The following is a 16,160-nucleotide window of genomic DNA, read 5'->3' as shown; positions in this document are numbered from 1 at the left end:
TTATTCTCTTCAAATGGTCTCATAATATTCGTATTCGGTTTGCTTTTTTTTTTTTTTTTTTTTTTGCTCAGCACATTAAAAGAAGGTGATAGATTTACCATTGCATCTGAACTCATTGATGTTTACTGATATATTTCAGAGGGAGATGCATACTTCACAGTGAAATTGCAAGATTACACTGCAGTGGAAAAAGATGAGGTCAGTCTTGACTGCGAGTTGAGCAAAGATGTTCCCGTGAAGTGGTTCCACAATGGCACTGAGATTAAAGCCTCTAAGATGGTTTCTATGAAGGCGGAAGGCAAAAGGAGAATACTGACCATTAAGAAAGTGGGAGATAAAGACAAAGGTCAATACCTCTGTGACTGCGGAACAGACAAAACAACGGCCACTGTGAACATTGAAGGTATGCATATACATATGCAATATGCATAAACTATACAGCAGGTCCTACATATGGGGTGAGCAAAATGAAATCTAACTACAGTGATGTCTTCAATTCAGATTGTGATATGATATACTTGATATCTATGTAAAAAATTGTAGAAACCTTTTATAAAAAGGGAATTCAGCTACTCTCAGTTGTTCAGTTCTGCAGAGACATCTTATATAATTTACTTAGAAAAGCATGTAATGAGATGATATGCTCCAGAAGAGATGCACATGAGCTTAAGGTCACCATGATCAGTGAAAGGTGTTGGCTAAAGGGGTAAAAAGCTCTGCAGCACTAATTTACCTCACTAATGTTCTTTTCAGTATCAGTAAAAAATTATAATCACAAGAGATCAATTTACTCATATAAATTGCAAAAATAGCAATAATAATATTATAAAAAAAACTAAAAAACAAAAACGTTTGCTATGCTTGGGGCCCTAATTATTCATAAACTATTCCCTGCCCTTTGGTTATCATTCACCAACATGGTCTTTAATTTAAGTGCTATGCTAATGATTCAGATTTATATTGACACAAAATAATTACTGTCTACCCTACATCGACGTCCTGTAGTCATAACATCAAACATGGGATGCATTCTAACATTTTGAAACGGAATCCCAATAAAGCTGAAATGACAGCTTTATCAGAGTCACAGAATACTTCACTGTACCAGAATTCAGACCAGTCCCTGTTGTGGACAGGTCCTTTAGGGTCTCTCCTCTCACTCTTCTTTTAATAACCTGTACAGCTACCTGACATGGCATCAAAAAATATTCACGTATTAGTGTATTTTCTTTACCTTAGTATTTCTGAACCATTAAATAGTTATTCTAAAGGATTTTCTGTGCCATTTCTATTCTGTTGCAGCTCGTGACATCAAGGTGGTTCGCCCTATGTATGGCGTTGAGCTGTTTGATGGGGAGACGGCACGTTTTGAAGTGGAACTTTCAGAGGATGATGTCCATGGCCAGTGGAAACTGAAGGGAGAAGTTCTTTCTCAGTCACCGGTAATAATTCTGGAAATAATTTCTGATTATCTTTATTGACAAAACTATCCTAAACTTCTAGGGAAAAAAATCTTCGTTCATTAGAAAAGATATATTGTCGCTATTGGAAAATGGTAACATTTGAAGGAAATACTTTCCTAATAATGGAAAGTAATACGAATAATTTGATCTGATTATCATGAAAGGGCAGAGTTGCAGTTTTTATCTTGACAGAAACAATAAATATTTTTCTACTATTATAATTTTTTTTTTGTTTTCTACAGGATGTTGAAATCATTGAGGATGGAGCCAAACATGTTTTAACTTTGTACAACTGCAAAGTTCCCCAGTCAGGAGAGATTTCATTCCAAGGGGCCAATGCAAAATGTGCTGCAAATCTGAAAGTCAAAGGTACCTTCCAGCTGCCCTTTGTTCTCCTTCTGTTCATGTCTCTATGTGTGAATTGCTCTTAATCTGTTCGTGTCACTGGGTGTGAATTAAGGCGTAATCATCTTTTCTTTTGCAGAACTACCAATATCTTTCCTCACACCTTTGAGTGATGTGCAAGTGTATGAGAAAGATGAAGCACGGTTTGAGTGTGAAATATCACGAGAGCCCAAGACCTTCCGTTGGCTGAAAGGAACCCAGGAGCTGAAAGCTGATGATAAATTTGAAATAATTTCAGAGGGAAAGAGGCACACTCTGGTAGTCAAAGCTGCAGCTTATGACGATGAGGCTAAGTACATGTTTGAGGCTGAGGACAAAAGAACAACTGGCAAACTCATCATTCAAGGTCATTATAAACCCTTTGTACATTCTGTGCAGTTTTATTTTAATGTAGTAGCTACCGAGACCATGTATTTTCATATTTTTGTTTACAGGCATTCGTCTTGAGTTTGTTAAGCCCATTAAGGATGTGACAGTGAAAGAGCGTGAGACAGCAGAGTTCAGTATTGAGCTTTCACATGAGAAAGTTCAGGTCACATGGTACAAAAATGATGTACGCCTGCACCCAAGCAAAGTAGTGCACATGTCAGAACAGGGCAAGATCCACACGCTGTCCATCAAGGAGGTTTCTATTGATGACACTTCTTTGATTAAAGCAGAGGCTCTTGGAAAAACCTGTGAGGCCATGCTTACTGTCCTTGGTAAGTCAATGCAGAATTCACATGCTAATATTGTGCTTTATTTAGCAGTGTTGGTAACACAAGGCAAATTAATTGCATACGTTCCAATCAACAGAGGGTGAAGCTTACTTCACCACCAAGCTGCAGGACTACACAGCTGTTGAGAAGGATGAAGTGGTGCTCATGTGTGAACTGAGCAAACCTTCTGCTGAAGTGAAATGGTTCAAAGATGGAAAGGAAATTACCCCCTCCAAAAATGTCCTCATCAGGGCTGATGGAAAGAAACGCATTCTAACAGTTAAGCGGGCTGATAAAGGAAACATTGGCGAGTACACTTGTGACTGTGGCTCTGACAAGACAACAGCTAAGCTGAATATTGAAGGTAACACACTCCTTAAATCTTAATTGGATTCCCTAAACACAGACCTAACCAATGAACTAAACCACTCATTTACCTTTTTTTCTCTAATATGACCTCTGCAGATCGTGACATTAAAGTTGTCCGTCCACTGTATAGCGTGGAGATCACAGAGACTGAGACAGCTCGATTTGAGACAGAGATCTCTGAGGAGGATGTGCATGGTCACTGGAAACTCAAAGGAGACGCACTGCACCAGTCTGCTGTAAGTCATGTGTCATGAAAAACAATATGTTTATCTTCTTGTTAGAAATTACCTTATATATTAATGGTATAGGTTATTAATAACAGAGGTGCATCCAATTGTATGAAGCCATTCTGAATTATGAAGTCCTGACTATGCAGCGGTCACTACACTGCCTTAAAAAATACACAGGCAAATGAAACCTCTTAAATCTTGTCAGCATGTGTAATTCCTTTTCATTTTTAAGATTATTGTAATAATATAAGTTTATTCTTACAAACTCTGTTTCTAGAAAAGTTGGGATTTTTCTGTAATGTTTTATCTAATGAGTTACAGACATCAAATTCCAAAAATTTATATTTAGATCTTTTCTTTGTACATTTGCCAGCTAAAAAAAAGTTCAGGAGAATAAACAAGTTGCATAATCTTATTTTTAATGCATTTATTTAACAAAAATCCTGAATTTTCTTCTACTGTGTTTGTAGACACAGTAGACATTTTTGGCTTGTTTTAAGCAAGTTTATTTACAGAAATTATTTTCAAAACCATGAAAACATTTGCCAGTAGAATCAGTGGTTGTCAAGATAACATGGCCTAAAAAAATCTGCCGTAATATTTTGTCTGTATAATATGTAGATATCTTGTCCTTATAATTAAAGCAGTGCTCATTCTTAATAAATTGTTTTTCTCTGCCAATTTTTAGGACTGTGAGATTAAGGAAGAAGGAACCAAACACATGCTTATTCTCTATAATGTGCGGATGGACATGGCTGGCGGTGTGGACTTCAGTGCTGCCAATGCTAAATCTAGTGCTCATCTAAGAGTAAAAGGTAAGGATTTTGTAGAACACATTGCAGACACAGGAAATACTATAGATAAGGTATAAGAGATAAATGAACTAAGAATGAGCAAGAATAATCACGTGTCCAGTTACTGAACAGAAGCAAGAACAGGAAAGGCAGAAATTAATGACAGGGTTACCCATAACTGCAGTAAATCAATCTGTGAATGTATCTCAAGCTGTGAAGTGCCATGACAAACATCATGACATATTTAGTGGGTGGTAAAACTTTTTTTATTGAGCAAAGGATTAAATTCATGCAATTTTCTAGGTGTAAAAACCACTTGTAAACAATCTCATAAAACAAACATAGCATCTCCCCCTCACAAGGTCCTCATAAGCTGGGTAACACATATGACAACATTCTTCTTTTCCTGGAAAATTCCAAGGTGTTGATTGACAGTAGCAGATTGGCCAGCATGGTATCTTTGTGAAGGGTGGGCGAGTAGCCAATCAGATCTTACAGCTATTTTTGAAGTTACATGCCATATCTAGATGAGGCCTGCCAGTGATTGGCAGAGGTCCACCTCCTTCTACTTTTTTTTTTTTTTTGCTGACCCTATACATCTTAAAGAAACTCAATATGCTAATGAGCTAGGCCCCCGAATGACAAGTCCCGCTCTATCTCAATCCGCACTTGCTTTGGAGGCTTTTGGGCTTCAGAGCAGTGGCCTGTTGTCAGCGGGAAAGCACAATGAGGATTTGCAGTTAAGGGATTATAGCTGCCTCTTGGGACTTGGAGGTGACTAACAATGTCTTCTCCTCAATCCAAAGCACGAATGATAGGCCTTTTGAGGCCTCTCAAGGATGTTACAGTTACGGCTGGGGAGACCGCAACCTTTGACTGTGAACTGTCATACGAAGGCATATCTGTGGACTGGTTCCTTGGGGGTACAAAGCTGGAGCCAAGCGACAGAGTAAGTGTAAAATAACTTCAGCTATGTCTTGAGCTTGTGTGAGTTAGAAGACTGATGTATTAGAAACCCACTGTTGTGTTTTGAAGAAGGCCTCTAATAGATAAATTGCATGACACTGGACACTTAGCTGCTTTATGCTAATATGATGCTAATATCACACTATAAACACATGCAGTGTTTATATTTTGAGGCGGTTGTCGTTGTTTTTTTCCAGTTTTATTTTAGAGTAATCAACTCCGCAACACTCTTTAATGTTTTGCAAATACAACAGTCATATATAACATTTATACATAGTGCTTTTTATGCTGTATGATATGCGTTATGTACAATGTGTTTTATGTATGCCACCTACATGCTTTCTGCATATAAGGACCTGTGAGGATCAGGCTACAGCTGACTATTTGATCTGGGTTTTGCTTTAACTCTCTGGGCTGTTCTGCCCTGCAAGCGTTCCTCTGGTTATTTTTAACTGCTTTGAGACTGCATGTTCAGTGGCAGGTGGTATGAGGTCTATTTGCAAGAGAGCTACAATTTTAAGTGGAAATTCATTTTGTTCAGCTAATAATATGTTGATAGATATGTAGGGTTGTGTGTATAAGATTCTGTTATGAAATGATTCAAATAGAATACAAAATGAATGATTCACCTCATATAATCGGGATAAAAATATGATATATAAAAATGCATCATGAAAACAGCTGTTTACATGATTATTAGACCTGCTCTATGGTGGCATGATTGGCTTGAGGCCTTTCATGATCAAAAAATGGCCTTGTATGTGATCTTTCCTCATTTGTGGTTTTATGACGGTAATATTAATAAGTAGTGCATAAATGGCTTACTGTATAACTGCAGTGTGTTATTGCAATGTGTAAAGTTATTTAATGGCATTTATAGTGTATATTTTCCTGTTAGAACAAGAGGTGATACAAAGTTTGATTATATGCTTGATTGCAAATTTGGGAGCATTTCAGGGGCACTTTTGTTTTTCAGCCTGAATATTTTTTAATTGAATGTAAAATTAAATAAATTTTGTTTTTAATTAAAGTCATGGATAAGATGTCTGTTTAATGTACTGAATGTGTTGACGGCTACATATGCTCCTTAAACTGTATACGCAGCTCTTTCAGATGCCTTGCATTATTTAATACATTAATTTAAGTGATACAATTCACATTCATATTCACAGATACTAGTGTTACACAAACTATGCAAGCTGCTCTCAGGCTGTGCACAGTAGAAAATGCAGAGGTGTGAAACCTGTTCCTGTATTTCAGCTGCTGATGTCCATTGCAGTGCTGCAGTAAATAGCCTTCTTCAGGCCTGTGACAGGGCACAGGGATAATTTATCAATTTGTTTGATTTGCACAGGTGGTGACCCGTGCAGAAGGCAGAACTCACACGCTGACCCTAAGAGATGTGAAGCTGACAGAGGCAGGAGAAGTAAAACTCACTGCTAAGGATTTCCAAACCCAGGCCAACCTGATTGTCAAAGGTTGGCATTTTATTGTGTGTTTTAAATGTATATTCTTAAATCACTAGTTGTCAGATACACTGCAATACAACAAGCATGGAAATCTTGGCCGGGTTTGATTAGTTCTGTACTTGCCATCAAGTGAATATTTACTGTACTTTATTATATTATTACATTCTGGCATTGAAAGAACATTGATATATGCAGATTTAATTATGTTTATCTGAAAGATATATCAATTTTTAAAATGTTATTGGGAAAGTCAATAAAATAAAAATAATAACAGTTTTTGAAAAATGTAATATATGGGCTCTAGCCAAAAGAACTATGCAGTACCTTAAACCATTAATCAGTGTAATTTATGGAAAAATAATTAGGATAATAGGCTTAAATAACTGCCAAACATAAATTGTCAGTTAAAACAATAAAAAACTACAGAAAAGTGTTTTTTGAAAGAAGCATTAAAAGAATATCCACTTATACTGTAACAGAGCCTCCAGTTGAGTTCACCAAGCCTCTCGAGGACCAGACTGTAGAAGAGGAAGCTACGGCCATATTAGAGTGCGAAGTCTCCAAAGAAAGTGCAGAAGTCAAGTGGTTCAGAGATGGACAAGAAATACGTAAGACCAAGAAGTATGAGATGGTTGCTGAGGGCCGCATCAGAAAGCTCATCATCCATGACTGCACACTTGATGATTCAAAAACATACACTTGCGATGCCAAAGACTTCAAGACTTCTGCATTCTTAAATGTTGAACGTAAGTGAAAGGCAATAAAGGCTCTTTTTTAAACGTAACACTTAAATGTTTTACGTATAGTGAGAATGTTTTTTGTGGAATTTTAGCTCCTCATGTGGAGTTCACAAAGCCGCTACATGATGTGGAAGTCATGGAGAAAGAAACTGCCAAGTTTGAATGTGAAGTTTCTAGAGAAAGTGCCAAGGTATTTTTTTATTACCTTATAAATTGGTGCAATGTACTGGATAAATGGTTTTCTTGGTTCTGTACTTATAAATCTCTTCACATTGTCATGTTTAAGTGCATGCTTTATTGTTCATCTCTTCGAATAGGTCCGCTGGTTCAAGGATGGAAACGAAATCAGGAAGGGCAAGAAATATGAGATAATTTCCAAAGGAGTTCAACGTATTCTCATCATTAGCAAGGCCGTGTTTGATGATGAGGCTGAATATGAATGTGATGCAAAGACTTCCAGGACCTCTGGAATGCTGACTGTGATTGGTTAGTTTTTTGTTTAATTTCACAAGATTCAGGATGCTGGATTCAGTCTTCATTTTCAATTTGACAGCATTTAAATTTGCATTGTTTCCTTTATTACAGAGGAAGAGGCTAGATTCACAAAGAACCTTGCTAACGTGGAAGGCACCGAAACTGACAGTATTAAATTGATCTGTGAGGTCTCCAAACCCAGTGCAGATGTCATATGGTATAAAGGTGACAAAGAGCTGCCTGAGGGTGGAAGATATGAACAGATTGCCGACGGCAAAAGGAGAATCCTTATCATCCAAGATCTTCGAATGGATGATGCTGGAGATTACCACTGCAAACTGCCAAGCTCAGAAACAACAGGAACACTGAGAATTAATGGTAAGCACTGGCTTAGGATAGCACACTTAATGTGCTTATTGTATTTTGAGGGAAATCACTGAAAACTAAACTTTTTTTTTCTTCAGAACTTGCTGCTGAGTTTATTTCCAGACCTAAAAACCAAGAAGTGGTTGAGGGCGAAAAGGCTGAGTTTGTGTGCTCAGTGTCCAAAGACACCTATGAAGTCCAATGGTTCAGGGGTAACAAAGAACTCCAAAGAGATGACAAGTACGACATTATTTCTGAGGGCAAGAAAAGGGTCCTTGTGGTCAAAAACTGCGAGCGCGGTGATGAGGGCGCTTTTGTTGCCGTGATTGGTGCCACAAGAGCTAGTGCCGATTTGACTGTGCTTGGTATGTTATTTATTCTCACATTACTCTACATTAATCATGCTGGTACAGTTGCACTTCATGAAATCTGTACTTACTCTCATCTTTAAATAATTTGCAGAGAAACTCAGGATCATTATACCACTCAAAGACACAAAGGGAACTGAAGGACAAGATATATTCCTTAACTGTGAAGCAAATACAGAAGGGGCCAAGGCCAAATGGTTGAAGAATGATGAAACAATATTTGAGAGCAGCAAATTCATCATGAGTCAGAGAGACACAGTTTACTCTCTGAGGATTAAAAATGTTGAAAAGTCAAATGAAGGCACTTACACTGTCGCTCTGACCAATCAGCGTGGTGAATATGCCAAGAGTACAGCCCAGATTACTGTGCAAGGTACATGTTTGTAACACACTGTAATGGTTACTTTTCATTTTATTGGATATACATATCTTTTGAAATTGCTCAAATTGCACATGGTTCTTTGTTCTGCCTACAGAGGAAGATCTGAGAATCATCGTTCCTCTTGAGGACGTTGAAACACAAGAAAAGAAGACCATTTCCTTCTCATGCAAAGTAAATAAACCAAATGTGACCGTGCAGTGGATGAAGGCAGGTCAGGAAATCACGTTCAGCAAACGCATCATTTATCGCGTTGACAAAGACAAGCATACTTTGATCATAAAGGAGTGCAGCCTTGCAGATGAGGGTGAATACTCTGTTGCTGCTGGTGCTGACAAGTCAACAGCTGAGTTGATAATCAGTGAAGCACCAACTGACTTCCTCACTCAACTCCAAGATCAGACCATTACTGAGTTTGAAGATGCTGAGTTTACTTGTCAGCTCTCCAAAGAGAAGGCTGAAATTAAATGGTACAGAGATGGCAGGGAGATCAGAGAGGGTCCAAGGTAAGGAACTTCCATCTGTTTCATTGTGTTGTCTATGTTGTGTGTTCTATCTGCAAATAGCTACAGTTAATATTTGATTTCTGTTCCAGATATCAGTTTGAGCGGGATGGAAAGACCTGCACATTGCACATTAGGGAGTGCAGGCCTGATGATGAATGTGAATACGCTTGTGGAGTAGATGAGAAAAAATCTAGGGCTCGTCTCTTTGTTGAAGGTAGATTAAGCCCATTATGATATATTTTATTGTATGTACTTACTTTGTTGAATCATTATCTAATGTCATCTGATTGTTGTCATCTAGAAACCCCGGTGGAGATCATCAGACCTCCAGTTGATGTATTTGAGCCCCCAGGCTCTGATATTGTATTTGAGGTTGAGCTAAACAAAGACAGAGTGGAAGTCAAATGGCTAAGAAACAACATGACGGTTGTCCAGGGTGACAAATACCAGATGATGAGCGAAGGCAAAATTCACAGACTTCAAGTTTGTGAGATTAGACCTCGTGATCAGGGTGAATACAGAGTCGTGGCCAAAGACAAGGATGCAAGAGCCAAGCTTGAGCTTGCAGGCAAGTTATAATATGTTTAAATAAATGTAATTTATAATAGAATTTATTTAGTGGAACAGAAAGTCATGGATATTTAAGTTTAATAACTGCTTTCTTTGACCTACAGCTGTGCCACAGATAAAGACTCTGGATCAGGACCTGGTGACAGATGCTGGAAAACCACTTGTCATGTCAGTTCCTTACAACGCATACCCACATGCTGAGGCAGAATGGTTCTTTGACAACATAAGCCTGCCCAAGGACAACATTCATACCTCTACAGACACGACTGAGTACAGACTGAAGGACCCTAAGAAGTCAGAGGAGGGCCGTTACAAGATTGTAATTAAGAACAAGCATGGACAAGGAGAGGCTTTCATTAATCTGAAAGTTATTGGTGAGTAGCTGAACAATTGAATGTGCTGTGTTCACCATTTTAATTAATATTTAAACTGAAGTGAAACTGTTGCTCTTTAGATGTCCCTGGGCCTGTGAAGAATCTGCACGTGACTGACACTGCTGATGGAGAGGTCAGCATTTCCTGGGATGAGCCTGAGAGCGATGGTGGCAGCAAGATCTTGGCTTATGTGGTGGAAAGACGCGATGTCAAGCGCAAGACCTGGACTCTGGCCACTGACCGAGCTGAAAGCACAGAGTACACAGTCACTGGTCTGCAGAAGGACTCCATGTATTTCTTCCGTGTTTGCGCACGCAACAGAGTTGGAAGTGGACCAAATGTAGAGACAGATAAACCTGTACAAGCCAAGAATAAATTTGGTAAATGATCATTCATAATTTATACTGAAAACTTAAAGCATAAGGAATTAAATTTTAAATTGCGCAGTCATTTTTTAAATGTACTTTTAACAAATTCCTTTATTGCAGATGTTCCTGATGCACCTCAGAATGTCATAGTTGGGAATGTTAACAAGTTTGGTGCCACAGTCTCCTGGGAGCCACCTCTGTTTGATGGCGGTTCAGAAATCACGTCCTACATCATTGAGCTTCGTGACAGAACATCTGTGAAATGGTCTCCTGTCATGGTGACCAAAGCACAAGATCGTAGCGCTGTAATTAATGATGTTATTGAGAACAAGGAGTACATTTTCCGTGTTAGAGCAGAGAACAAGGCTGGTCCTGGCAAGCCAAGTGCTGCCACTGATTCTGTTAAAATCATGGACCCAATAGGTTAGCAGTACTTACTTTTTCAAATGACTACACTTATATACACAAACTACATGTATAATCCATATACACCACTTACCTTAATGTCATCTGTATTTGTTACACAGACAGGCCAAGCCCACCCCTAAATTTGACACACTCCGAACAAACCAAAGAAGACTGTCTACTGACATGGGAGACTCCTCTTAAGAATGGAGGCAGCATGATCACAGGATACATAATTGAGAGATGTGAAGAAGATTCAGACAAGTGGCTGAGGTGCAATGCCAGGCTTTGCCCAGACCTCAACTATAGGGTAAACGACTGACTTCTACAAACCTGCTTTCTTCTTTAATTATATCTGCAAATGGCTGTAATGTCTATTGTCATGTTCTTTTCCTAGATCTCTGGGCTTAAATTTGGAAAGCAGTACAAATACAGAGTCATTGCTGAGAATGCGGCTGGTCAGTCTGACCCCTCTAATATTGTTGGACCCGTGCTGGCAGATGATCCACACTGTATGTATTGGCGACTTTCACAGACCATTTGCATTTTTACTTTTCAGGTGTTCTAAATATTTTATATATGTTTTATTATTTAGTTGCACCTACGCTGGATCTGAGTGCCTTCAAGGATGGCCTGGAGGTCATTGTTCCTAAACCTCTTATTATACATGTCCCCATCACTGGATACCCAACACCCACTGTTAAATGGACTTATGGTGACAAGGAACTTACTGCTGGTGACAGAGTGTCCATGGTCACAAAAGCCACCTTCACTGAATTAGTCATCACACCAAGTGTGCGTCCAGACAAAGGCGTATATTCTCTCACCCTGGAGAATGATGTAAGCAGTGTCTCTGGAGAGGTTGACGTTAATGTTATTGGTAAGTTCAGTGCACTGATCTCTCTTTCATGCAGCTTTCATGCATCAGTTTTACAATCTAATATTGAACTTGAGTTCACCTTTTTTTTGCAGCATCCCCAAGTGCACCCAAGGACTTTAAGGTTGCAGAGGTCACAAGGACTCATGTGCATCTCATGTGGGACACACCAGATCATGATGGCGGCAGCCCACTGACTGGTTACCAGGTTGAGAAGCGTGAAGTTTCCAGAAAGACTTGGGTCAAGGTCTGAAACTCACATTAAATCTCACAACAGTTTTTTAAAGTCATGCTTAGGAAGTTCTACTGTCCAGCTTAAATGAGTTTATATTGATTATTTTATATTTTAGGTCATTTCCGGTATCCAAGACCAGGAGTTCACTGTCACAGATGTAATTGAAGGCAAGGAGTACTTGTTCAGAGTTGTTGCCTGTAACAAGTGTGGCCCTGGAGAGCCTGCTTATATTGATGATCCAGTGAATGTGTCATCCCCAGCCAGTAAGTGATCATAGTAAAAAAAGCATAAGCAAAGTCACTTCTACTGCAGATGAAGATCATTATCGCTTACATGATTTATTTTACATTACAGCTGTTCCAGATCCACCAGAGAATCTTAAATGGAGGGACAAATCTGCCAATAAAATCTTTCTGTCATGGGAGCCTCCAAAGTATGATGGCGGTGCTCCAATCAAGGGTTACATGGTTGATAAATGCCAGCGTGGCACAGATAAATGGGAGCCATGTGGAGACACATTGCCAGACCTTAAGTAAGTATACAGCACATTTTAAGACTTAAAGGATGTCTACATTATTCTAGGTAACCCAGGAATGGACTTATATATCTAACTCTTTTATTTATATATTTTCTCCTAGGCTTGAGGTGACTGGACTGACAGAGGGACAGTGGTATGCTTATCGTGTGAGGGCCTTGAACAGACTAGGCTCTGGTAGACCTTGCAAGGCCACTGATGAGATCTTGGCTGTTGATCCTAAAGGTATTTTAAGAGTAAATATGTCCCTTTATGTTATACAGTATATTGCCATTAAGTCTAAGCTCAATTTCTATCTTCCCTTTCCTTACCTCTTCCAGAGCCTCCAGAGATTCACCTGGATGCAAAACTACTGGCTGGCTTAACTGCAAAAGCTGGCACAAAGATAGAACTTCCAGCTGATATCACAGGCAAGCCAGAGCCTAAGGTTAAATGGACCAAGGCTGACCTTATTCTGAAGGAAGATGACAGAATCACTATTGATACCAAGCCTGGTCACTCCACAGTGACCATTGCTAAGACTAAAAGAGATGACTCAGCAACTTACATTGTCGAGGCAGTCAACAGCAGTGGCCGTGCAACTGCAACAGTGGATGTCAACATTTTAGGTATGATATTCTTCTTCTATAGAACAAGCTAATATAAAATATTATGGCATATTATAAACTATACATAATTTGAAAACAGTAGTATGCAATATGTATGTGTAATATAAGCGTGTTTCCCTTTATTCAGATAAGCCTGGACCTCCAGCTGCCTTTGATATCTCTGAAATCACCAATGATTCCTGCTTCTTGGCTTGGAATCCTCCCAGAGATGATGGTGGCTCAAAAGTGACAAATTATATTGTTGAGAGAAAGGCTACAGACAGTGAGATCTGGTACAAGCTGTCCTCCACTATAAAGCAGACCACCTACAAAGCCACAAAGCTTGTGACCTTCAAGGAGTATATCTTCAGAGTATATGCTGAAAATCAGTTTGGAATTGGTCTACCAGCTGAACATGCACCGATAATGGCCAAATATTCCTTCGGTACCTTTTAGTAATATTTACATCAATTCTCATGAATTTGTGTTCTCATGAGTTTGAAAATATACTTGGCATTCACTGAAACTCTAAGCAAATTAATATTTATTGGTCATATTTTTAACCAGATCCACCTGGACCACCATACAAACTTGCAGCGTCTGATATTGCAAAAGATGCTGTTACTTTGAACTGGTATGAACCTGATGAAGATGGTGGAAGTCCCATCACTGGATACTGGGTTGAGAGATTTGAGCCAGAAGCTGACAAATGGATAAGATGTAATAAAGTACCAGTAACGGACACTAACATGAGGTATGGACTTAAATAAATTAAAACTGTCTTTCCATATATGATAATTAATGAACAGATAATGAATGAATGAATGAATGAATGTCCATATATGAGCGGTAGATGGATCACAAATATAAAAAAAAAAAAAAATTGTGAATACAGGGTGAAGGGACTGCCTACAAGAAAGAAGTACAAGTTCCGTGTCCTGGCTGAGAATCTTGCTGGAACAGGCAAACCAAGCAAGGAGACTGACCCAATCTTGATCAAGGATCCTATTGGTATAATCATTTTTTGATGTATTTATATTGTGTTGTCTAGACATCCCTGACATATTTAAGAAAAGGAGACTGAAACATGTGTACTCTTTTAGATCCCCCATGGCCACCTGGCAAACCTCTTGTTAAGGATGTTGCCAAGACATCTGCTTTCCTGCAGTGGACTAAGCCTGAGCATGATGGTGGTGCTAAGATCGAGTCCTATATTATTGAGCTGCTCAAGAGTGGAACTGAGGAATGGGTCCGTGTGGCTGATGGTATTCCCGCACTTGAGTACTTCCTGAAGGGATTGATGGAGAAGCAGGAATACTCCTTCCGTATCAGAGCTGTCAATGCAGCAGGCGAGAGCGAACCTAGTGAACCTAGCAATCCTGTGCTGTGCAAAGAGAGACTCAGTGAGTGATTTTGAAGATCAGCTTTATTTATTTATTATCTGTATATGATTTTTATAGTAAAACAACCAAAATATTTTTGCTGTTTTTTTTTAATAATCTTCTTGAAACTGCATACAGAACACTGTATATATATATAGTTAGTCTTTTTACCAATTGTTAAAAATGCCACCCACTATTGGTTACCATAAAATTTAAAATTACAAAGAACATTTGATTTTTGAAAAACAATTAAATGTTTAAAAAGACTAACTTTATATGTAGAGCGCCAAATGTCTGACCCAGTTTTATATAGTTTTTAACTGATAATTTCCCTTCCCTCATCAGATCCTCCATCACCGCCAAGATGGCTAGACGTGGTTAATATTTCCCGCAACAACGCTGAACTGAAGTGGACAGCTCCAGAAAGAGATGGTGGTTCACCAGTCACCAACTACCTTGTTGAAAAGAGAGATGTCAGACGCAAGGGCTGGCAAGCTGTGGACACCACAGTGAAAGAGCTGACATACACTGTCACTCCACTCAGTGAGGGCTCTCTCTATGTGTTCCGTGTGGCAGCTGAGAATGCTGTTGGCGTCAGTGAATACTGTGAACTTGCGGACTCTGTTTTGGCAAAGGATACATTCAGTAAGCAACATTTAATGTACCTTCTTTAACATAAAGGCTGGTACCATGAACAAAATTTAATTGTATCATTTACCTTCTCTTTATTTTAGCTACTCCTGGACCTCCATATGCTCTGACAGTCGCAGGAGTGTCAAAGACCCATGTTGATCTTAAATGGGAGGCACCTAAGAATGATGGTGGCAGACCTATCTTGAGGTGAATATAATTCAAATGTGTAATTATAAGAGTGGCATGGTGGCGCAGCAGGTAGTGTCACAGTCACGCAGCTCCAGGGACCCGCTCCGGGTGACTGTCTGTGAGGAGTGTGGTGTGTTCTCCCTGTGTCTGCGTGGGACCCGCTCCGGGTGACTGTCTGTGAGGAGTGTGGTGTGTTCTCCCTGTGTCTGCGTGGGTTTCCTCCGGGTGACTTTCTGTGAGGAGTGTGGTGTGTTTTCCCTGTGTCTGCGTGGGTTTCCTCCGGGTGACTGTCTGTGAGGAGTGTGCTGTGTTCTCCCTGTGTCTGTGTGGGTTTCCTCCGGGTGTTCCGGTTTCCTCCCACAGTTCAAAATCACACATTGGTAGGTGGATTGGCAATTCAAAACTGTTTAAACTGTTCACTGTTTCCGGGTAGGCTCCGGACCAACCACGACCCTGAACTGGACAAGCGGTTACAGACAATGAATGAATGAATGTGTAATTATATAATTATAATATTATAGCTTGGAGTAAATGATGTTTCCCATGCCACTGAACTCTGTACTATCATTTTACACTTTCAGGTATGTCATTGAGAAGAAGGAGAAACTAGGAACCCGCTGGGTGAAATCTGCAAAGACAGCAGGCCCTGACTGCCAGTACAGGGTGACTGATGTAATTGAAGGGACTGAGGTGCAGTTTCAGGTTCTTGCTGAGAATGAAGCTGGCGTTGGCCACCCAAGTGAACCCACGGATATTGTAGTAGTTGAAGACCCAACAG

The 16,160-nt window shown here is 39.5% G+C and overlaps 1 protein-coding gene across 1 annotated transcript in view; it reads left to right on the top strand.

Annotated features, from left to right (window-relative positions):
• The window catches only part of ttn.2 (titin, tandem duplicate 2), a 173,622-nt gene that overhangs the window by 88,342 nt on the left and 69,120 nt on the right, over positions 1 to 16,160 (top strand). Inside the window, exons 79-115 of the mRNA XM_066641306.1 lie at positions 140 to 403; positions 1,303 to 1,442; positions 1,706 to 1,832; positions 1,948 to 2,214; positions 2,303 to 2,569; positions 2,664 to 2,930; positions 3,032 to 3,171; positions 3,854 to 3,980; positions 4,766 to 4,908; positions 6,280 to 6,403; positions 6,874 to 7,140; positions 7,227 to 7,324; positions 7,452 to 7,620; positions 7,720 to 7,986; positions 8,073 to 8,339; positions 8,437 to 8,715; positions 8,819 to 9,227; positions 9,317 to 9,441; positions 9,529 to 9,795; positions 9,902 to 10,171; positions 10,252 to 10,551; positions 10,660 to 10,962; positions 11,067 to 11,254; positions 11,342 to 11,456; positions 11,540 to 11,824; positions 11,917 to 12,068; positions 12,172 to 12,319; positions 12,411 to 12,588; positions 12,695 to 12,816; positions 12,912 to 13,199; positions 13,327 to 13,623; positions 13,746 to 13,932; positions 14,074 to 14,189; positions 14,282 to 14,581; positions 14,906 to 15,205; positions 15,295 to 15,400; positions 15,964 to 16,160. Of these exons, the coding sequence (XP_066497403.1) occupies positions 140 to 403; positions 1,303 to 1,442; positions 1,706 to 1,832; positions 1,948 to 2,214; positions 2,303 to 2,569; positions 2,664 to 2,930; positions 3,032 to 3,171; positions 3,854 to 3,980; positions 4,766 to 4,908; positions 6,280 to 6,403; positions 6,874 to 7,140; positions 7,227 to 7,324; positions 7,452 to 7,620; positions 7,720 to 7,986; positions 8,073 to 8,339; positions 8,437 to 8,715; positions 8,819 to 9,227; positions 9,317 to 9,441; positions 9,529 to 9,795; positions 9,902 to 10,171; positions 10,252 to 10,551; positions 10,660 to 10,962; positions 11,067 to 11,254; positions 11,342 to 11,456; positions 11,540 to 11,824; positions 11,917 to 12,068; positions 12,172 to 12,319; positions 12,411 to 12,588; positions 12,695 to 12,816; positions 12,912 to 13,199; positions 13,327 to 13,623; positions 13,746 to 13,932; positions 14,074 to 14,189; positions 14,282 to 14,581; positions 14,906 to 15,205; positions 15,295 to 15,400; positions 15,964 to 16,160 (7,866 nt within the window). The remainder of the gene's footprint in view (positions 1 to 139; positions 404 to 1,302; positions 1,443 to 1,705; positions 1,833 to 1,947; positions 2,215 to 2,302; positions 2,570 to 2,663; positions 2,931 to 3,031; positions 3,172 to 3,853; positions 3,981 to 4,765; positions 4,909 to 6,279; positions 6,404 to 6,873; positions 7,141 to 7,226; positions 7,325 to 7,451; positions 7,621 to 7,719; positions 7,987 to 8,072; positions 8,340 to 8,436; positions 8,716 to 8,818; positions 9,228 to 9,316; positions 9,442 to 9,528; positions 9,796 to 9,901; positions 10,172 to 10,251; positions 10,552 to 10,659; positions 10,963 to 11,066; positions 11,255 to 11,341; positions 11,457 to 11,539; positions 11,825 to 11,916; positions 12,069 to 12,171; positions 12,320 to 12,410; positions 12,589 to 12,694; positions 12,817 to 12,911; positions 13,200 to 13,326; positions 13,624 to 13,745; positions 13,933 to 14,073; positions 14,190 to 14,281; positions 14,582 to 14,905; positions 15,206 to 15,294; positions 15,401 to 15,963) is intronic.

Source organism: Hoplias malabaricus, chromosome 12, assembly GCF_029633855.1.
Source record: "Hoplias malabaricus isolate fHopMal1 chromosome 12, fHopMal1.hap1, whole genome shotgun sequence".
NCBI lineage: Eukaryota > Metazoa > Chordata > Actinopteri > Characiformes > Erythrinidae > Hoplias > Hoplias malabaricus.
Note: the sequence above shows the minus strand (reverse complement) of the source record. Positions and strands in the feature narration are given on the sequence as shown.